This window comes from Emydura macquarii, unplaced genomic scaffold (assembly GCF_026122565.2).
Source record: "Emydura macquarii macquarii isolate MOO-44397 ecotype Brisbane River unplaced genomic scaffold, CSIRO-AGI_Emac_v2 contig_212, whole genome shotgun sequence".
Lineage (NCBI taxonomy): Eukaryota > Metazoa > Chordata > Testudines > Chelidae > Emydura > Emydura macquarii.
The window spans coordinates 4,792,396-4,813,838 of NW_027130349.1; the positions used below are offsets into that span (position 1 = coordinate 4,792,396).

Consider the following 21,443-nt stretch of genomic DNA (forward strand, 5'->3'; position numbering starts at 1 on the left):
GTGATTTGAAACATTTGCCACTCTGGTACAAAGGCTCACCCAGGCTCTTGGTTTTAAATAGTTCTTTACCATGCAACTATCTAACACAACTTCCTCTGTTTAGGTACTTTCGCAATCATGTGTTTGGTATGGGGAATGCGGAATAGCTTCTGGAGAGAAAAGATACAACTGCAAATATACAGGACTACCGATACCATTACCAAAGGATGGCTATGACTTAGTGCAGGTATGTTTTTTGGACTGTTTTTCTAGAAACTAGCAGGTAATTAGAATATGGCCTGGGATCTGTGGAATGAGACCTAAATATAATTTTCTGCAAGAATCTAAGGTCTTGGGCCTGAAAACGTTTAGGTGGCTGTGCACAATACAGAACTGAATGCTGGTCCTAGGGTCTAGGCAATGGCACTACCAGTGGCTTCACATCTTTGTATATTAGTGTTTTTAGGTAAGCCCCCTGATATTTATTATGCTGCATGATTCCTGAAAAAAAAAAAAAATAAAATTGGTGCACACTTTCAAGCATGTATCACTGCCTTGTATGATTTAGGCCCTGTCCGATCCATGACAGTACTCTGTATATCACTAAACTAAAACTTCCGAATTTCTGCAACAAATCTTCACATTAAACTTTGGTCTCCAGGGGTGCGTTGTCTGCACACCAAAAACCTATTCCTCTCCCACACCCTGTGGCGACGAGTCTCAGAGCCTGGTTCAGTTGACTTGGGCTCAGGGGGCTAAAAATAGCCATGTAGATGCTTGGGCTCAGGTTGGAGCCTAGTTTCTGAAACCGGGGGATGGTGTAAATACCTAGGCTCCAGCCTGAGTCCCAGTGTCTACACTGGTATTTTTAGCCCTGTACCGCAAACCCGAGACAGTTGATCTGGTCTCTGAGACTCGCTGCTGTGAGTTACTTTTGATGTGGAGATGTATTGCAGGTGTTCAAAGTAGTCTGAACAAAATTGTTTTGTATGTATATTTAATGCTTTTGTGGCTTATGTGGGTAGGTCTTGGTTGTTTTGTAAATTTGCCTTCTAGAATCTCTCTTCTGAGATTTATCATCAAATTACACTAACGAACTGCAGGAGTAAATCATTCCAGTCAGGAAGTGTACACACCACCCTGTCTGCATCTCCAGTACCCTTATACTATATATATATACTGTGAGTTTGGTGAGTCAGTGTGTCCATGCAGCTCTGAAAAGAGACAATCCCTTGCAGGCAAGAAGAAATCTTTCCCTGCTTCCATAACAAATTATGTTAAGGCCAGTTCACTATCTAGTCAGACTTTCTAATTAATTGTCACAGAAGCAGAATTACTAGTGTTCTCTTTAGTTATGTTCTTCTGACATGTGTATGAGGTAGCTGATAAATATGTTTAATCCTACTTTTTTCCACTTGATTCTAATTAATGGCTTTGACTTTTTTTATTTAAGGAACTCTGCCCAGGTTTATTTTTTGACAATGTTAGCGTTTGTTGTGATGTTCAGCAGCTTCAGACTTTGAAAAATAACTTGCAGCTGCCTCTGCAGTTTCTCTCCAGGTACGCTGACAAAACTGCTTGAAATGATTAGCACTTTGTAACATTAATGAATAAAAGCACATTCCGTTAGTTCATAAAAATAGTTGACCTAAAGAAAATAGCATTTTTGTGACTTACTGGAGGAAGCTTGTCCAGAAGAAAACTTCATGGGAATGGTTGGGATTTGGGGAGAAACTTGTATTCAGTCACAGTGGTTCTTACTATTGTTAACCAGTATGGGATGCGGGCTTCCTTTTGTCCTGTCTGGGCCCCACCCAAAGAGTAATCCAGACTTTGTTCCACCTGTGACCCTTCCGTGTCTAAGGTAGCCACCTGAAAATGCCAAGGTCAGGGCAGGCTGTAAAAGGAGATCAGATTCTCCCAACACTGGTGGGTGACACTGAAGTCAGACTTCCCAATTGGCCACAAACAGTGCTTCTGATTCCCCACACTGGTAACCAAGAAGCCAAAACAAAATACACACAGCCCCCTTTACTGCACTTCAGTCTCCAGCTCCCAATCAGCCACTAGGTCCAGTAAAGAGACCAGTTATTTAAAACGCTATGCTCTTTACCCAAAAGGTTTCTTCTGACCCCAAAGGGTCAGCCACAGTACCAGATCAATCTAAGTTTAGATCTTACCCAAAATACCACGCTGCCAGCCAATCCTTTGGTAACTAAAACTAAAGGTTTTTTATAAAAAGAAAGAAACAAACTATAAGAGAAATGTTAAAGGATTAAAACAATCAGATACATGCAAATGATTTGAAATTCCATATATATATAGAATTGTGGAGTTGAAGGCTTGTATAGTCCCTCTGGTGTACATCCAGTACCTGGATGGGTCTCAGTCCTTTGTTTCACAGCTTCGGTAGATGAGTTGATCCAGAGGTAGGTGATGACTGAAAGACAGACTAAAGACAAAATGGATCTCGGGCAGCTGCCTTTTATGCCCTTTGGTCTGTGCCATGCTGCTTGTGGAATTTTACAGGAACAAAATGGAATCCAGAGTCTCATGAGTAAGTCCTGGTGACTTATCAGGAATATCCCTGGCTTCTCTCCCTGGCCTCTTGTAGCTGTGAATCTCTTAATGGGCAATTAAGCAGGGTATTGTTCTGCAGCGATTCTGTCTGGGGTGTGGCCCAGACACAGTTCAATTTGAAATACAGATATATCGGTCATATCCATAACTTCCATTACACACACAACACATGAACATAAACATTATCATCTTACTTTGCACATTATAGCCTTTCTAACAGTACCTGACATGGCATATCTCACATGAATTACTATGATTTTGACATTGATGTTAAATAATATAATAAATGCCCCTCCCCCCCAATCCAGCCAGTGTGACACCACCCACCATTTAATTTAGGGTCCTGTTTCTTATCCCACCCTTTGTTTTAATAAAAGGGGGAAGAAAAAAACAACAAAAACCCTAGCATCATAGGTATTTTTGTTCCAACAATAGACTGCATTCAAGTGACACTGAGTCCGATTACACATCACCTTTATAACTCCCACCATTTTTGGTCATAACAGGACAACTCCCTACCTTTGTTTCAGAATTGTTTTTTACTCCTTTCTTCCATGCCATCCCACAACACTGCTGAATTGCAGTTAGGAGACATGACTCTTTCTAGGAGTGACACTTAATTCGGAAAATCTAGAATTAATATGTAATGGGTAGATGCACCAATTAAGCTTAAGTCTTGAGAGGTAGAATAGTTTGCTAGACTGAATTATTCATATTTTGATCCCTCAGTAGTTTTAGTTGTAAGAAACATGTACCTTTCCTGGTTAAAAATGTTTCCTTCAAAGTGAATCTTTGTATTTTGTGTGTGGATTTGATTCATACATGTACAGTGTTTAACTGGCTTTTTTCTTCTGCAGATGCCCATCCTGTTTTTATAACTTAATTAACCTGTTCTGTGAGTTGACCTGCAGTCCACATCAAGCTGACTTTTTGAATGTTACACAAACTATACCTTATTATGATCCTGTTACAAAAAAGAACAAAACCAGCATCATAGAACTGCAGTATTATATTGGAGAAAGTTTTGCTAATGGTAAGCACACCCAGTTCAGTGACTGCTACCTGGGGTATGGTGTATTGTGAATTCTTCATACTCCATCTAGGTTCTTTTTGATAAATGCCATTGTCTTTCTGACTGTAGACCTCTTTCAGTAGAGGAACTGGGAGGGAGGGAGTGGGAATGATCCTTTTGATCATTTGACATTGGCTTGTAACTTACATAGAATCTCTCTTTCTTGGCCCATGTGAGTGCCTAAAACTATAGTGACGGGCCCCTAGGAAGGTGGTGTAATAATAAATTGCTTAAAATATTAACGTGAATGTAGAATTTCAATTATAAAATGACCACCTATGGTTTTGCATTATTGTTATATTTTGGTGGTGTCTTAAAGCCCGATCAAGATTGAGGCCCCATTGTGTTAGACCAGGGGTGTCCAATCTTTTTGTGTGCGGGGCCACATTGCAATTTTTTTTTCCAGTCAGGGGGCCAGTGATCTCGAATGGGCTGGAGGGGAGGAGCTAGTCCTCTGCCTGGCTGGCTGAGGGGGAGCAGCTGCTGTGCCCTGCCTGCTTAGGGCTGTGGTGGGCTCAGGGCTGGAGGGGAGGAGCTGCTGGGGCTGGCTGGGGGGGGGGGGAGGTTGTACTGGCCAGGTGGTGCAGCAGCAGGGCTGGAGGGGAGGGTCTGCGGCTGTGCCGTGGCGGGCCGGATAGCAGCCTTCAGTGTGCTGGACAATGGGCCATGGGTTGGACAACCCAATGTTAGACACTGTACAACACAAAATAAGAAATAGGCTCTTTTTCTTACAAAAATCTTACAGAGGATTGTCCTCTCAGTCTAAGAGGAACAATGAAGTCTTGCATGAACATATAGTGGCTACTAGGTTTGGTGTAGGACTGTCATTTTTGACAGTTATAGAAAATTGTTTTGTTTCAGTGTGACAAATGAAGTCTGGAGAGTGGTGCAGTAGAGTTGCTCCTGTTTTCATATAGCTCAGTTACGTTTTAAAAATTTGACAAAATATTAGTCCAAGTGTTTTCCAATATGTAAGTGCACACAAGAAATTAAGACAAATATTGTTCTTACAGAAGTGTAAAAATTCTGAATTGTACTTGAATGCTTCATTTTCTTTGAAAGGAAACTCTGTGGAGTGCCCTGTCTATGCTGTAATTGCAACTGTGTTAATATAATTCCAGTTTGTACTGTGAGCTGTTCAAGTCTTTAGCCCAGTTAAATACTTAAGTTCAGTCTACAGTACAAATTTGAACCTTATTGTAACTGGGTCCCATGACTCAGTTGTAATTGTAAGGTAGATTTGGCTTTTCAGGCTTATGTTCATGCTATGTAAGAGATTATTTGGAAATGAAAGGTTGAATAATAATAAATGTACCTGATGTGGTAGTTAGGAAGGCCTCCTGAAATGGCCTCCTTTAAGGTACCACAGCGTTGAGTATCCTTGAAGTTTCTCCATTAAGTTTGACAGCATTTGTCCATCAGTTCACTCCCCTTCCCCCCTAGTCTGAATATAAACTGTGCATCTGCTGTAGAATGCTTAAGGCATCTTCTGTGAATTTAAAGAACTTGTGATAAATTTTAACTTTGTTTACTTCCAGAACTCAAAATGCAGAATCAACTTTAAAAATTGCATTGTTTTGCTTTAATAGTGTGGATTTCTTATACTTTCCTCATATCATTTTTCTAGCCATGTATAATGCCTGCAAAGATGTGGAAGCACCATCAAGTAATGATAAAGCATTGGGGCTGTTGTGTGGGAAAGATGCTAAAGACTGCAATGCTACCAACTGGATTCAGTACATGTTTAGTAAGGATAATGGACAGACTCCTTTCAACATCATTCCTATTTTTTCCGGTAAGAAATGAAACTTTTTCTTCTAGGGACAGTCTGTGTCTTGAACATCGATATTTATACTGTGTGCATTGTTGTGGTAATATAGGTGGTAGTAAAATCCAGTAATGTATTAGAGTAACACAAGAATAGTGTATTGTGGTAGTATGAACTGTATAGTTTTATAATAATGCTGAACAAGAGATGTTTTTAATTGTTGTTGAGAAACACATTAAACTGAAACAACAAGATAGATGATAGTCAGAATTTGCTGTCCTAATTAGTGTCTTCTAATTGCATCATTTTATTCAGTAGTAAGAGATGGTCTGTTTTAAAAGCCAAGCAGTTTAAAAATCTCTGCAATATTTCAACTGTTTCAAGTATTTCTTAATTTTAGATTTCTGAGGGTTTACTCAGAGCAGGGAAAAATGGTTAAGATTAGCTAACATTTTTAGTGAAACTGGACCTAACCTTGACATCTTCCCCTTGTGTAGATAAATGCTAATGGTATGTGGGAAGAGGGTTTTCCCCCAATTCATCAGAAACAGTTGGTGTAAGCAATCCTTCCCCTTTTATATCTGAATACAAATTTTTCCAAATATCTTGAATTTGCACACTGTAAAATGTTACATGTGTTTTTAATAGCAATTTTGGTGCTAAAAGTGAAGAAAATTAAATAGATTTAATTTATATATTTTTAAAAACCACTTCATACTTGTTCTAGAATCACTTCTGTATTGCCAGAGTTCACAAATTTTTGCTAGTTTCATTATGATGGGGTTTTAAGAAAAGCATCCAACTTCTTTGGTCCTGTGATAATATGAAAATCTCAGCTTTTTTTGTTGCTTAAAGGAAATTTCTAGCCCTCATGATTGTGGAGAAAATTCTGAAAATGTGACCTTACTGCATCCTAATGGGTCAAAAACCAAATGGCAAATATCTAATGTGAATTTTGAACATTTGGGAATACCACTTCTTTAAAAACTAACACAGAAATTAAATAGGAGTTTCACATTTATAAGTAAATTTCTCTCTTTTTAGATGTTTCTGTCCATGGAATGCATCCTATGAACAATGCTACCAAAGGCTGTAATGAATCTATGGATGATGTTACAGGACCATGCAGTTGTCAGGACTGTTCCCTTGTTTGTGGTCCCAAGCCTCAGCCTCCTCCACCTCCTGCACCTTGGCTTTTGCTTGGTTTGGATGCTATGTATGTCATCATGTGGATCTCCTACATGGGATTTTTACTTGTGTTTTTTGCAGTCATTTTTGGAATCTGGTGTTACAGGTAAACAGACAATTCAAAATGCTCAGCATTGATGAAAATAAACTCAGATTTCTTTTTTTCTGTTAACATATTCAAAATTATTTTGCACTTTAGGAAAGTAAGCACAGCTTTCTGTTAATCACAGTAGTGCTGTTTTCATATACAGTGTGTGGAAATAGCTTCTTAAACTGTTGATACCATTCCCTGCATAGGAATGGTTTTTTAATCTTAAATTACACTGGAAATGGAAAAGTCAAAGTTCTCAGTAACTTAGCCATTTACACATACAGCGTATATTTTATGTGGTTTAATGTTTTCGTAGTTGCATTAATTTGTATAACCGTGATTTTTATTTCCTAACTTTGTGCATTTAAACTTGCATTAGCATAGTCTGTTGCATTTAGTTTTCTTCGTTTTTAAGATCATTGGGGGGAGAGGCTATTCCTTGCGTTCATCATCACTTTAAATGGCCCATCTGAATTAAGTTTGGAACCTGAAGTGAATGCAGAGAGATGAGTTCACAGCTTTGCTGTTGCTTTTGTTTTGGCTGGGGACAGATTTCACCAAGGGTGGGTTAACAGGGCACCAGAACACTAGATTTTTGTTGGAGGCAGCTGTTCTCATTGGGATGGGTGCATATTTCTAACAGAAAAAGTTGGAAACTGAGCTTTTGGAGGTCTGGTAGAATTTTCAGAAAATTGAGATTCTTCTGCAGTTGTGCCAAAGAGCTGAAAATAGCAGGCTACACAAACTACTTTCACGTTCCTGATTTTTCACCTGTCCCGGCAAGGGAAAGATCAAAGGCAAGTGGAAGATCTCATTGTTCATTTAATTGAAAGTCTCTTACAATCATGTAGCAGCAGCTGTTTTGCGAGGTCAGGCCAAGCAGGGAGAATGTGCAGTTATATAATCCTATATATCTGATCCCAAAGCTCTGTTTAGGCCTTCTGAAGTCTCAGCAGATAGCTACTATGCATGCTCACTAACTTCAATTTAAAAATTATTTACAACATTGGTTGATTATACTTTGCTGAGACGTTGCCTCATTGAGAACTAGCAAGATGTTAAATTTAGACTATTTTTCTTCTGTCTCTTGTTTTTGGGGAAGCAAAAGTCTTAGACTGAAAACTGTAGTGTGTGTGTATATATATATATATATATATATATAATATACACACACTTTTCATTCTCCAATACTACAAAAATGGCTAAAGAAACTTTTCTTATACTCGGCCTTCTCTCCCCTACTACCTACTGCCTCTCCTCAAAAATAAATCACCTATGGGCTGAGACAAAGTTTTGGAAACTTTTCAAGCCCAAAGAGGAACTTTCTGAAAAAGTTACAAGCAAGTGAAAATAAACTTGTGTCCAAGGATTTTTTCCAAAAAATTCCCCCTGTTGCTATAGCATAGTTACTAGTGGTGGAAGTGCTACTCTATAGTGTAGATGCAACGGTGGAGGTGCAAGTCTAGATGACAGTGGGTACATCTACAATGAATAAAAGACCCATGGCACAGCTGTGGCTGGCCTGGTTAGCTGACTCAGGCTCACGGAGCTCAGGCTGTGGGGTTAAAAATTGCAGTGTAGACATTCTGACTTGTGCTGGTGCCTGAGCTCTGGGACCCTGCAAAGGTCTACAAGCCTGTGTTATCTGAGCCGGTTACCACATGTGGTTGTTTGCTTGCTGTATAGACACACTCAGTGGAGGAAAAACTCTAGAGGCAGGTCTTCACTGGTTGGTTTACACAGTGCTGTGGCAACAGCAGGTGACTTTTTGGAAAACCAACATAGACCAGGCTCAGCAGTGGCAATAATAAAACTCCGTGTATAACTTAACAAAAGCCCTTCTTGTATGTGGAAGTATAAATATACGGACCCAAAACAATGTGAGACAGTGGGTAGTGTAATAAACAATAACTGTCCTGTGACAAATGGTCATGAGAGTTGACTTCATCCCTAGTGAATTCTAAAAAAATACTCCAAACAAAACTAAAAAACAAAAGCTGTCGAACTAATGGTAAACATAGCCCGCTTACTAAGCGTATCTCTCAAATGGCTCGTCTACCGTAGAGAACTGTGGCGTCTTTCAACAGTACAATCAAATAATTGAAACTTGTTGTAGTGCAGTGTGGGCAGGCTAGCCAGTCTGACCAGTGTATACTTGTTCAGTGCGTTCACAGGCAGCACTCTGTGCAAAGCTAGGGTTTGTGAGAGTTACAATATGTCGCAGATGTGACACCAAGAGGGGGGGTGATCCATTAGGTCTGCTAAAGCCTTGGCACATACCTATGGAATATGATGAGTAATCTTAAAGGAACTTTGTGTTCGGACAAGATGTATGTTACAATGGAAGCAAGTGCTTGCAACACAAATCTCGCATAAACAAAACCACGGAACATATTATATTTGTGCTCCGATCTACACTGGCTACCAGTTGTCTTCTGGGTTACAAAGCTCTAAGTGTCTTAACTGGCAGCTATGAAAGGATTAAGTGCTGATTCACTGAAGGCAATTAGAAAGTCAGCAACTCACTAGGAATTAATCTCTTTTCCTATGTGGTATTGCAACTGTTTGTTTTCTAAGGCAGTTTAGTAAGTAGCCCCTGGATTTAACTGGGCGTGGATGATAACTGTTCAGTGATGAGTCCTTCACTTTGGAATTTACATCCTCCTGTGGTCTTAATGCATGAGCCTGGATTTGGTGACTTTTTGGGACATGCTGCCGTATTATGTTTCCCCAGTTTTGTGTGTGCGTGTGTATCAGTGCAGTTCACTCTGGGGTTAGGAAGATTTTTCAGGAGAGAACTTTTTAACATTTGTACTGTGCCAAGATGATTTTGATAGTCACAAGTGGAAACAAGCCTAAATACATTATTTAAACTGTAGACCATGGAAGTAGATGTGGTTCTTCTTCGAGTGCTTCCTCGTGTCCATTCTGAAATAGGTATGTGAGCGCCACATGCACTGGTGCTGGAAATGTTTCCCCTAGTGGTATCCATAGGGGCTGGCTCTAGCGCCCTCTGCTGTGGCACATGTATGTGCCAGTATATAGGGCACTGCCGGTCCTCCTCCCTCTCTGTTCCTTCTTTCCATCTGTTACAGTGCTGGGAACACTGTCTTGCTTCGCAAGTTTTCATCAAACTAGTGGTTTACTACTGTTTTCAGTGTATAGAATTACTTCTTGTTGGTTAAGTTTAGTGTTTTGTTTAGTGCGTTTCACCCAGGGTCGGGGCATGCCTCACTTCCTGGGTTTGAAACCCTGTGCTTCTTGTAAGAAACCAATGCTACTGAGCGACCAGAGCTGACTAAAGTGCTTAGGAGAAGGTCAGTGCTTCCATTTGGCCTGTTGACTGAATCACAAGTATTCACCAAGTGTATGGTGTGATGGTGCTCACTTCCGGTGCAGAGGTGTGCAGGTCTTCCCTTACCTGGATGACTGACTCATCCGGGATTGGTTACGAGTGCAAGTCCAACATGGCGTCGAGGTCGTGAAGGTTACCTATCAGGCGCTGGGCCTGCTAATAAAAGAACAGAAGTCAACAGTTAGACCTGTTCAAATAATAAAGCTTTTATTGGCGCAGTCCTGGTGGTAATCATCTCTGCGAGGAGGGTCTCAGAGATTAAAGTACTGACCTTGGAGCCTCCTTACACAGTCTCTTACAAAGATAAGGTCCAGCTTCATCCTCACCCCACGTTCCTGCCAAAGGTATTTTTCCACTTTCATATCAACCAGGACATTTTTCTAATGGTCTTTTGTTCAAATATCTCAGCTCCAGCAAAGAGAGGCATCTCCATTCTCTCGATATAAGGAGAGCTCTGGCCTGCTTCATCGACAGAACTAGGCCTTTCCGCCGCTCTATGCAGCTGTTTGTCACAATCTCTGACCAAATGAAGGGGCATCCAGTGTCATCCCAGCAAAACTCGCCATGGATCAGGGCCTGCATTCAAGCCTGTTAAGAGCAGGCAGGGGCCACACCCGCTGCATCCTTATCAGCCCACTCCACAGGGGCTCAAGTGTCTTCAGTGGCCTTTCTTGCACGTGTGCCCATACATGACATCTGCAGAGCCACTACGTGGTCTTCAGTACATACCTTCACGTCCCTCTATGCCATCAGGCAACACGCTTGGGACAACACTGGGTTTGGCAGAGTGGTGTTACAATCATCATGTCCATGAACTTCTGCCTGCATCCAGGGGTACTGCTAGTAAGTTACTTAATTCAGAGTGGACTTGAGCAAGCACTTGAAGAAGAAAGAACAGTTACTTACCTTGTAACTGTTGCTCTTTGAGGTATGTTGCTCCTATGCATTCCACAACTCACCCTCCTTCCCCTCAGTTGGAGTTCCGTCAAGAAGGAACTGGGGGGGGGGGGCGGTCATGCCCTATATATGGGCACATATGTATGCTGCTGCAGAGGGCGCTAGAGCCAGCCCTACAGATACCACTAGGGGAAAAATTTACGGCATCAGTGCATGTGGTGCGCGTGCACACCTAATTCAGAATGGACATGAGCAATGCAGCTTGAACAACAGTAAGTAACCTCTGCAGGGCTGAAAAGAATGGTTATCTAACAGGATGAACAACATATGAAGGGTGGGTGGCTAAGGTGACCAGGAAATGTACACAATACTTATGTATGCTTGGCTATTTTGTTTAGCTTCATATATATATATATATATATATATAAACATTTCCTAGGTGTCCCTTGGCATAATCATTACATGTTGGTGGTTTTCTTACAGGTGTCACACCAGAGTTGGTTCTTCAGAAAGGGTTTTAAAGAGGAAGTTGTGACCTTATGGGTCTGTTCAGGGAAGGCCTAAGTGGTGGTGTTGGAGAATAGTGCAGAGACTGTGGGAGGGGGGGGCGGAGGACTTCTGCGCTTTCAATCTTTACACTTGCATTTAATGATTTAAGTTTAAGATGAGTTTAGATATGAGATCCTAAATTTTCTTTTTCCTAATACATGCCAAACTTAAGATGCATAAAGCTCATAGTGAAATATTTGATGAAGATATTGGTTAGAGATGGACCCAAACTGGAACGCTTGCCAATTCTGAGCCAGACTACCGACCTCTTGATTCATCTCTAGGACTGGGTTTATTGCAATAGTACAGTGCTGGAATAAAGTTACCTTGATTTTTTTTTTAAATAAATAATTCATATGCAATCTATTTCTTTTTTACAGAAAAAGGCATTTTGTCTCAGAGTACACTCCAATTGACAGCAATATAGCCTTCTCTGTTAATTCTCGCCATGACAACGGTACGTCTGGGGTAATAATGATAGGGTTTGATTAGATATTATTTCCTTCTCTGAGATGTGGACCATAAGAGTCTGAGATGGTGGTGTTCCCAAAACAAGTCTAACATTTCTGCCCTAGTTGGTTCGTCTTACTTCAGTTTTTCTGCACTTTCTTCATACCCTTAGTATCTATTATGACTTTATATAGAATTTTGGAATAATATTTAAATACTGTCGCAGCTAACCTTTTTGACACAATTTTGGCTCATCATTGTGGATGGGGCCAAGTTGTGAGTCCACGTACACTTGAAAAGTTAGCCACATCAATGTATAGTTGTTTGGCATTCTTAGGAATAATTTTTACTTCATCCTGTGATTAGGACAGCATAGATACAGAGAATCGTATCATGACCTAGCATGATTTTAATGTTCTACAAATGTCCTGTCCCATCCACACTACAAATGGGTGTTAAAGCTCCGATGCCTTTAATCATGCCAGTTGTGGGTATACTCAAGTGTATTAGCATATTGTTTATAAACACAGTTCAGTCTAATTGTGCTACACTGGCTTGTCACATTATTAGAAACAACTGTAGATAGAACAGTGTTTTTGAAGTTTTTCTCCTGCTTGAGTCTTTGTTGTTAAGGCCTCTTTTTTTTTTTTTTTTTTTTTTTTAAGAAAAACCCACCATAATCCAATCTAGAATCAGTAAATGATCTCCTCCGTAAAGATGCCTGGAAGCATTTGACTGGTCCAAAGAAATTACCGGATAAGAAAGTTCATTTTGATAGCTTGGGTCTTGTGTTTTACTCTGTGTCTCTTGTCCTTGCAGGTCAGGCTTCATGTGGTGAAAGACTTGGTGAGAGGTTTGAGAACTGTTTAAGGCTCACATTCATGTCCTGGGGTGCTTTCTGTGTTCGAAATCCACGGCCTGTTGTTCTCTTCTCTCTGGTCTTCATTGCCATGTGCTGTTCAGGCCTGATGTATATCAAAATCACTACAAACCCTGTAGACCTCTGGTCAGCCCCAAGTAGCCAAGCTCGCAAGGAAAAGCAGTATTTTGACTCTCACTTTGGACCTTTCTTTCGTGCTGAACAACTTATTATCCAAGCCCCACACAGTAAGCCGCACATCTACTCACCATACCCATCAGGAAATGATGTGCCTTTTGGGCCTCCGCTTGACAAAGAGATCCTTTACCAGGTAACAAGGGTTTTGCAGGCCTGTCCATGTGGAAGAAGTTTGAATGCAATGTTTGTGTTTTGCAATACTTGTAGGACCATAAGAGGGCTTAATTAACAGTATGAGGCTGGATTTTGTTTCACTTCTATGGTTAGCATATAATGTGACTTTCCATCAAAAATCAATCTTTTATAAATATCTAAAATGTATTGTCCTCTGGAATTAATAAAGAGATTGGAAGTTCTTGCAGTCTGTCTTGCAGCAAAGAGCTAATCACCTTCCTCCCCTTACCCACCCCTGTTTTTAAGTTCATGTACCTTTATTCCCACATGCTAAGTATTTGATTTTACATGGAGGAGAAAAATGCTCTTTCTGCTCAACCAAATGCCTTCTAACAGTGATGTCTGAGTTATAGTTTTGCTTGTTTCAGGTGCTAGATTTGCAGAACGCTATTGAAAACATAACCGCATCTTATGACAATGAGACTGTGATGCTGAAGGACGTATGCCTGGCTCCTCTGGCTCCCTACAATAACAACTGCACTATCCTGAGTGTGCTCAACTACTTTCAGAACAGTTACTCTGTTCTAAACCATTCAGAAGGGGATGAATTCTATGTCTTTGCTGATTACCACTCTCACTTCTTGTATTGTGTCCGGTAAGCAGAGCAACAAAATATGTGCTTTAAAAATATTTGTATACTGATGAACTCTGAAAAACTGTTTTTATTTTTTTTTTCCATTTGACATGCTGTATCTACACTCATATCAGTGGTCTCTGAATTTCTTTTCCTGGTTTATTTGATATAGTGCCATCTGGGTAAGTGCTTCTGATTGATAGTACAGCATCTTTTTCCTGCATTTCCATGTCTACCAGCACTTCAGTAGGATTTTTTCATTGTAATGGTGATGGATGCAGAACCGGAGACCTTATAGAGGGTTGAGCAAGCCCCACCTCCTAGAAAAAATGCAGGATATTCTTCTGCTTCGAATCAGCAACATGGAGATTCCTGATTTTCTTTCTTCTTCAGGGCATTAAAGAGGGAAAAGTGGTTTTTAAAGTATTTTACCTTCTGTACTAGCAGTTTTAAGAGCCGTCACGTGAGAAATCTAGTTGTGGTTTTTGAAGACATTTTAGCTGAAGATATTTTTTTAAACCATAGTAACTTTACATACAAACTTTCACCTTTCAGTTTACATCACAAAAAAGCCAATTTCATGATCAGTTTAAAAATGAGTTGCTGCTCTGTCACTAATACCCAGAGTAATCATGTAATACAGTAAACTAAATGTAAGTGTAAAAATTTTCAGTGCTGCTTCCCAACCCCAAATATTAGATTATTTTAAAAAATCAATAAATTATTAATATATTTTGCAGGGCCCCAGCATCTCTAAATGATACAAGCCAGCTTCATGATCCCTGTTTGGGAACGTTTGGTGGACCCATCTTTCCCTGGCTTGTGTTGGGAGGATATGATGGTAGGTGTAATTGCAAACAGTTGGAAGTATTGTTCATGCACTTAAGATTGATGATTCTTAACTAGAACACTTTTTGTTTGTAGGTTTGTACAACTTGTACTCTGTTCCTCTTGTCTCTTCACCATTGTGAATGTCCTCCATTTACTTACAAAATGCTGTATAAATGTACTCCAGAGAGTTGGATTCTGGTAAATAGCCTGCTTGCAAGAATGATTAGATAGTCATTACATCCTCACATTACTTTATCCTAGACTTGCCCTGGGAGGGATGGAAACGAACTGTTTCAGAAAGACCATTAATATTGTGGCATATTAGCAAAAAAATTGCAATTGTTCCTGCAGAATATTCAGAACAGAACATACTCTATGTCCCCCGAGTTTCACCTGTCCTATTAAAGCTCTCCTTGTGTGTATGTGTTGGCTTATTGGAAATATTTAAAAGATTCAGAGGGAAGAAATGAAATACTCAAGAGTTTGAGGGATGGTGGGATGTGCTCTGGCCTTTTGGGTCACTTAAAACAAAGCAGAAGAGATGGTGTAACACTGATGAAAAATAATTATTTTAGGGACGTCGATAGATCCTCAGGATTGGGAGAAGGGGGATTTTTAAAAAATGAACACCGTGTGGTGCCTCCAAAATAAAATTTGGCCCTGTTGACATTGACAGTCTCTTCTGAATATTTAGTGTGTAGGATAGGTTAGGGTCAAAGAGAATCTGATCAGATAGTCATTTGAACCAAGAACATAGTGCACATTTATCATATGTAATATGAGAAACTGTTTTTTCTAATTGCCCAATCTTGTTCCATTTAAATAAATGGTAAGTCATGGATCCCTTAGCACTGAAGTTCAAAGTTTGTGTCAAGGTAAATAGAGTTTTTTGTGACATGATTTGAGTGGGGATGAACAGGAGTGCTTGTCACTATATGCTAGATATATAGGCACAATATTGTATAAATTGCTTATTTAACTTACGAACTACTTCAGGATTACTTTTCTTATTACTTTGTGATACCACACTTAACAAATCAATAGCTCCATTCTCATCAGCCTGTGTATCCTTGCTGACAAAATTTCTCTGCAATAGTATATGGGTGCTTCTGACAGCTGAGAAGTGGTTGCATGTGACTAAGCAGGTTGGATTCAGTGGGACACCAGAGACGGGAAATGAGCAGCTTGTGACAACCCCCATTACAATCAGAGAGAGAAACTTTACAAAAAGTTCCCTGACTTTTCCCCAAAGAAAGATGTGTCATGTTTTCATTGTGGGTTTTAATGTTTTCTCCCTCCAACCTCTTCATTTTTTTTACATGTAGGTGAAAACTACAATAATGCTACAGCCCTCGTTATTACCTTTCCTGTCCAAAATTACTACAATGACACACACAAGCTGATGAGAGCTCTGGCGTGGGAAAAAGAGTAAGTTTCTTGTAATCAAGACTAGACTGTAACATTCAGAGTAAGCGTAGTCTTTCTATGAGTTTAGCAAACTTCACAGTAAAGACAACAACATTCTAAACATGCACTGAGCGCACAGAATGCTTCTGTGAATCAGGGAACGGAGAAATCCTTATGGAAAACATTTATGTAGGCCTCACTGAAATAATGCAGTTTGGACTGTTGCAGTTTTGCAAGTAGATTGACTTCAGGGGTTGTAGCAGTTGATCTTCTGAACCTTTTTAAAATTGCTTCTATTTTAAATTAAATTAGTCTTGTTTTCAAACTCTAGAGAACATTGCTCTTCTGTTCCTCTGTAGTAAGGCCAGCTCGCTTTCTTCTTGAGTAATTAAGTCATTGTCACTTCAAGGAAGTGAGATTTGGTTTACAAAAATGAGTATTAGTTCTGTATTACAACTTACTATGAGAGAATGAAATATAAGAGCATTCCTGTATTTGTGGAAGATGAGACGGAGAGGGTGGGGGGGAGGGGGGAGTGCTTTTCTAATTGGGGTCTAATGGTTTAGTATCATAAACTCCCCTCAGCTGCATGTTTTTGGGGCTGAGAGGAGAGCAAAGGGCTTGTCTAAACACATGTGCTGCTTTAATTAAAGTGAGATGTTAAACCAGTACAACTTTGTACATGGGCACTCTTAACTTGCTTTACAGGTGCAAGCCAAACTGATATGAATGTACACACACACAGTTGTACCAGTTTTGACAAATTGGCTTGACATCACATCTTTATTTAAATCCAGTGCAATTCTGTGTGTAGACCAGTCTAAAAGGCAGGTATTTGGGGCTAGAAAATGATCAGTTTTGTGATGCAGATCTGTCATAATGCTTATTTAAGTCATGCCTTCCACTCATTCCACAGTACGTCAGTTACATGGTGGGAGTGTGGGAATGGGAAGGGTTTCAGATGTTCACCATGATAGTAGAAGGTCTAGAGAAGAGTGTTCTCGACTACCATGCGCTCTTGTGCAGAAGGGTTTTATATGGCCTGCTTGACATTAAAGACTTCTCTTGGTGTATTTAAACTTCCCCCTACCATCTCAACTCTGTCTTTTGAGGGTTAGGTGTACTGTACACTCTTTTAAAAAGATGTCTTTTTCTTCTTAGCTTGGTGTTTGTAAGAAAATATTTGCTTTTTCAGGTTTATCAGCTTTGTGAAAAACTACCAGAATCCAAACTTAACCATTTCATTCACTGCTGAACGGAGTATTGAAGATGAGATAAACCGGGAAAGTAACAGTGATATCAATATTGTTGTAATTAGCTACGCTGTCATGTTTCTGTACATTTCGATATCCCTGGGACACATCAAAAGCTGCGAAAGATTTCTGGTATGCTTTGTTTATGATTATGATGTTGGTTTTTTTAACAATGTCTTACATTTTTGTGTGTGTGTGTGTATTTAGCACTTAACATTTAAAATAAGTTGAAACACTAATCTTTGTAACACCTTTATTTTGTTAAATAGTCTGTCAACTTTGACTAGTTTTTATCTATATTTTAATATCAGGTAGCATTCTTAACATTATTACAAAGCATCCCTATTGCTTCTTTATTTCTGTCTTACCAGAGTGTTCTTGGTTCTTTTTCTAACAATGATTTCCCAGTTCCTTCTCTATGTCCCGCTTGATCCCCCTTTCCTTCTGTCATCACATTCCCCTTTTTTAAAAACTTTTGTCATTAAATAACAAGGTATTTTAAGTCTCTTCTGAACTAAGACCTTTCAAATTAGGTACAGCTTTACTCTTCAGTTTCAAATAACATCACCTTAAATGTTTAAAAGGGGCCATGCTGTGGGCAGGCCTCAGTGTAATTAGTAAAGACTTATTTTATACAAATCAAGATTTCACTCCTAGAATGGGAGAGACTTTCCAAAATGTTCTGGTTGGAATGGCTTTGACGGGTGTATTTTAATTACAGTTAATATTGTGTGTTTTTGTTTTGTTCTTTTGTCAGGTGGATTCAAAAATCTCTCTGGGCATTGCAGGCATCTTGATCGTGTTGAGTTCAGTCGCATGTTCTCTGGGTATCTTCAGCTATTTTGGAATCCCACTAACACTGATTGTTATTGAAGTCATTCCATTTTTGGTGTTGGCTGTTGGGGTAGACAACATCTTCATTATAGTTCAGACTTTTCAGGTATTCTAGTGATCTCTTGTAGTTTTTAATGTGTGTACTATATTAGCTCCTGTGTTAGGGCCTTCATCCTGTGAGGTGCTGAATACCCTTCATGTCTGCTGAACGCAGTGGAAGTTGAAGGTAGCTGGCACCTCGCAGGATGAGATTTGTTCTGAGAGTTGATTGGGGGAGAAAAGCCAAGGTGATATTCAGGATTAATATTTAATGACTAGCACCTTCTCAGCATAAAGAATGTTGCTGAAGCAGCTTCTTATTTTTGGAAGAATTAAAATAATTTTTGGCCTCTGGACTATAAATTATAGGCAGATACAATTCATGGACTTACAGCAATCATTGATGAAAGATTTCACCATCATCTTGGTAGACTATCCGAGCTGGATTATGGGGCTGAAATAGTGTCTGTTTTGTATAATATTGAGCATGAGGACTGTGCTTTATAAAATGTGGTGGCTAATCCATTTTCTAGCTGACAGTTATCTACAAAACCCACCAAAAATAACTGGCACCCTTGTTGGCATTTCAGCAAAGGCCACGCGTTTGAATGGGAGACTGAATTACCCTTTCATCCCTATGGAAGTGCATTGGCAGGGCAGAATGGAGAAGCTCATACTGTGGCTGCGCAGGCTTTGTAGCTACTCTTTGGGTAAAGAGAGAGCTTCTGTCTCCATAGCTATCACCCTGGCACACTAGTAGCACTGACTTGATATAAATACATAACATTAACTTGACATGCCTTTGTAATAAGGTGCTTTTGTTTCATACTTTTGAGAAGTTTCTCTGAATTTCTGCTCTAATCCCTAATGAATGAATTACATTTCCTAAAAACAGAGAGATGAGCGTCTTCCGGGTGAAACTCTGGATAAGCAGATCGGCAGAATCCTAGGAGATGTGGCTCCTAGCATATTGCTCTCGTCTTTTTCAGAGACAGTAGCATTTTTCTTAGGTAAAAATTTAGCCTTTTTTCTGTGCTTGCAGATTTTGGACCATGCCTTTTGCTGTGTATATTATTTATTTGCTTTCATCACCCTCTTTGTATAAAGCTTAACCAAATAAGAATGTTCACTGTATTGCCTAAAAAAGTACATCCAAGGAACTAAGACCTCTCTATTAACAGGTATATAAATCTAACTCCACCTCTGAGAGGTAGGGCATTATCCCCAGTTGCATAAGGAGAAACTCTGGCACACTTGAGGCAAAGGACCTTGCCCATGGTTGCATGTATGAAACACGGTAGATTTAGAAATAGAATCCACAAAATCTCCCTCTGATTAGAGAAACTAGCTAAATGTATAGCTTGATGAGGGAGTGGGAAGATAGGATTAAGGAGTCTAGAAGCCTCAGTCTCCAAAAACTTAAATATTCTCCCTCATCACAAACCCCCATAGAGTCTGGAATGATTCTGTAGCCTTTTCCAGCATTATAACAGGAATGTCTTGGCTGGAATAATGGGATATTTCAGCTTCTATTCTAGATTGTATTGTGAAGTTTCCAGCAACTGCCAGAAATATGTCTGATTTCCACTAGTGCCGTCATTCCTTTGCTTTCATTAGCATAACTAATATTTTCATAGAATATAGTGTCTTTCGTTGACTGCTGATCAGGGAGACAAGGAATATTTTATAGTTACGTTGATGGTATTCTGAATTAGTTTTAATCCAGGGTTACTTGCTGAATAATTACATCTGCCTGTATAGTGCTGGAGTGGATTCTAACAACAAGATGTTTTTGAAATCACCTTTTCTTTATGCAGATCCCAAGAGGGTTGTTCTGGTTATCCATGGATGAGTTGGATTCAAAAGGGGGCACAGCTGGCTCTTGTATCTTCCCACAGCACCTGTGTGGGTGGGCAGGAGGGGGATGGCATAGAGCTGCCTTAGCAGCTCCTATCCCACTTGATTTATCCCCCTACTCTGGGAAAATCTTTCAATGGCCTTAGGGCAGCCTTGACTGGCAAATCAGCCCCAAAGCTGCTCCAACATGCTGGTGAATCAAGCCCACATTGTATGTCTGTATTCATCTTTTGGGGATTGAGACCAGGGCTAATGTCCTGATCCTCTTTTTGTTCCTTCTTCTCCCAGGCACTTTGTCTACCATGCCAGCTGTCCGCACCTTCTCCCTTTTTGCTGGAATGGCTGTGTTTATAGACTTCCTTCTTCAAATCACCTGCTTTGTAAGTCTCTTGGGATTGGACATTAAGCGACAAGAGGTGAGTCCACTGGAATTCCAGTTCCACATACTGCAACTTCTGCATGATATTAGGTGGTGACTGCATTAATTCTAATATGTTTGTTTTAAATTCCAGAGAAATCAAATGGATATTCTGTGTTGTATCAAAGGCCAGGAAGAAGAAAGTAGGGTCCAGCATTCTGAAAGCATCTTGTTGCTGTTCTTCAAAGACTTATATTCTCCAATTCTGCTTAAGGACTGGATGCGACCAATTGTGGTATGTACACCTTCACTTATAGTGAGACTGGGCCAAGAAAATCTTTTTGAACCAAATACAGATCATCCAAGAAGACTCAGAACTGTCTTAAAAAGACAGAACTAATCTTTAATTTCAACAGTATTGCATATGTTTTCAAAAAAAATTATTTAAATATTTAGTAATTGATCTTGGATGCGTTTTTAGCAAACAGAAGTGAAAAAAACATTTTCTTTTAGATTTGATGCTTGTGCCAACTTCCATTCAAATTCAGTGGACAGACTCCTATTGACTTGAATCGGAGTTGGATTAGAGTGTTTAGATCCTTAGTTCCCAACTTCATTTACTACTGATTGGTTCTGTTATATGGTTAACTCTCTCAGTAGGTTGCATTCCTGAGTCACTAATATGGTACTGTATTTAATTTGGGCTTTGACTGTACCTTCCCTTTGAGGTGAAAGTAGCCGCTCTTTGTTCTTCTGCTGTCACCATACCAGTCCAACATGGCATACTTATTTTGGAACTTTACTGCATGGTAGAAATACAATGGATGATTGATTTCCTGAAATGAGGAATATTAATGCATAGAGCTACTGTGTAGGGCTGAAGTGTTTAAAACTGTTCTTGTGTGTCAAACTTTTTTCTTTCTTACAGATATCCTTGTTTGTGGGCATTTTGTCATTCAGTATAGCAGTTGTTCACAAGGTAGAGATTGGCTTGGATCAGTCTCTTTCAATGCCAGATGTAAGTTGTTTTAATTTTTTTTGCGAAAGGAAATGACTTAATCAGCACCAAATCATTTAAACGTTACCTACCTCTGACTGGACAAAAGTCATGTGCCAGTTCCTCAGCATTA

At 39.7% G+C, this 21,443-nt stretch overlaps 1 protein-coding gene across 1 annotated transcript in view; it reads left to right on the forward strand.

Annotated features, from left to right (window-relative positions):
• Positions 1–21,443, forward strand: part of NPC1 (NPC intracellular cholesterol transporter 1) — a 50,120-nt gene that overhangs the window by 17,196 nt on the left and 11,481 nt on the right. Inside the window, 16 exon segments of the mRNA XM_067546608.1 lie at positions 104–226; positions 1,433–1,539; positions 3,417–3,592; positions 5,259–5,426; positions 6,444–6,693; positions 11,860–11,936; positions 12,749–13,119; positions 13,529–13,755; positions 14,475–14,575; positions 15,891–15,993; positions 17,168–17,357; positions 17,983–18,165; positions 18,994–19,108; positions 20,244–20,371; positions 20,468–20,608; positions 21,242–21,331. Of these exon segments, the coding sequence (XP_067402709.1) occupies positions 104–226; positions 1,433–1,539; positions 3,417–3,592; positions 5,259–5,426; positions 6,444–6,693; positions 11,860–11,936; positions 12,749–13,119; positions 13,529–13,755; positions 14,475–14,575; positions 15,891–15,993; positions 17,168–17,357; positions 17,983–18,165; positions 18,994–19,108; positions 20,244–20,371; positions 20,468–20,608; positions 21,242–21,331 (2,550 nt within the window).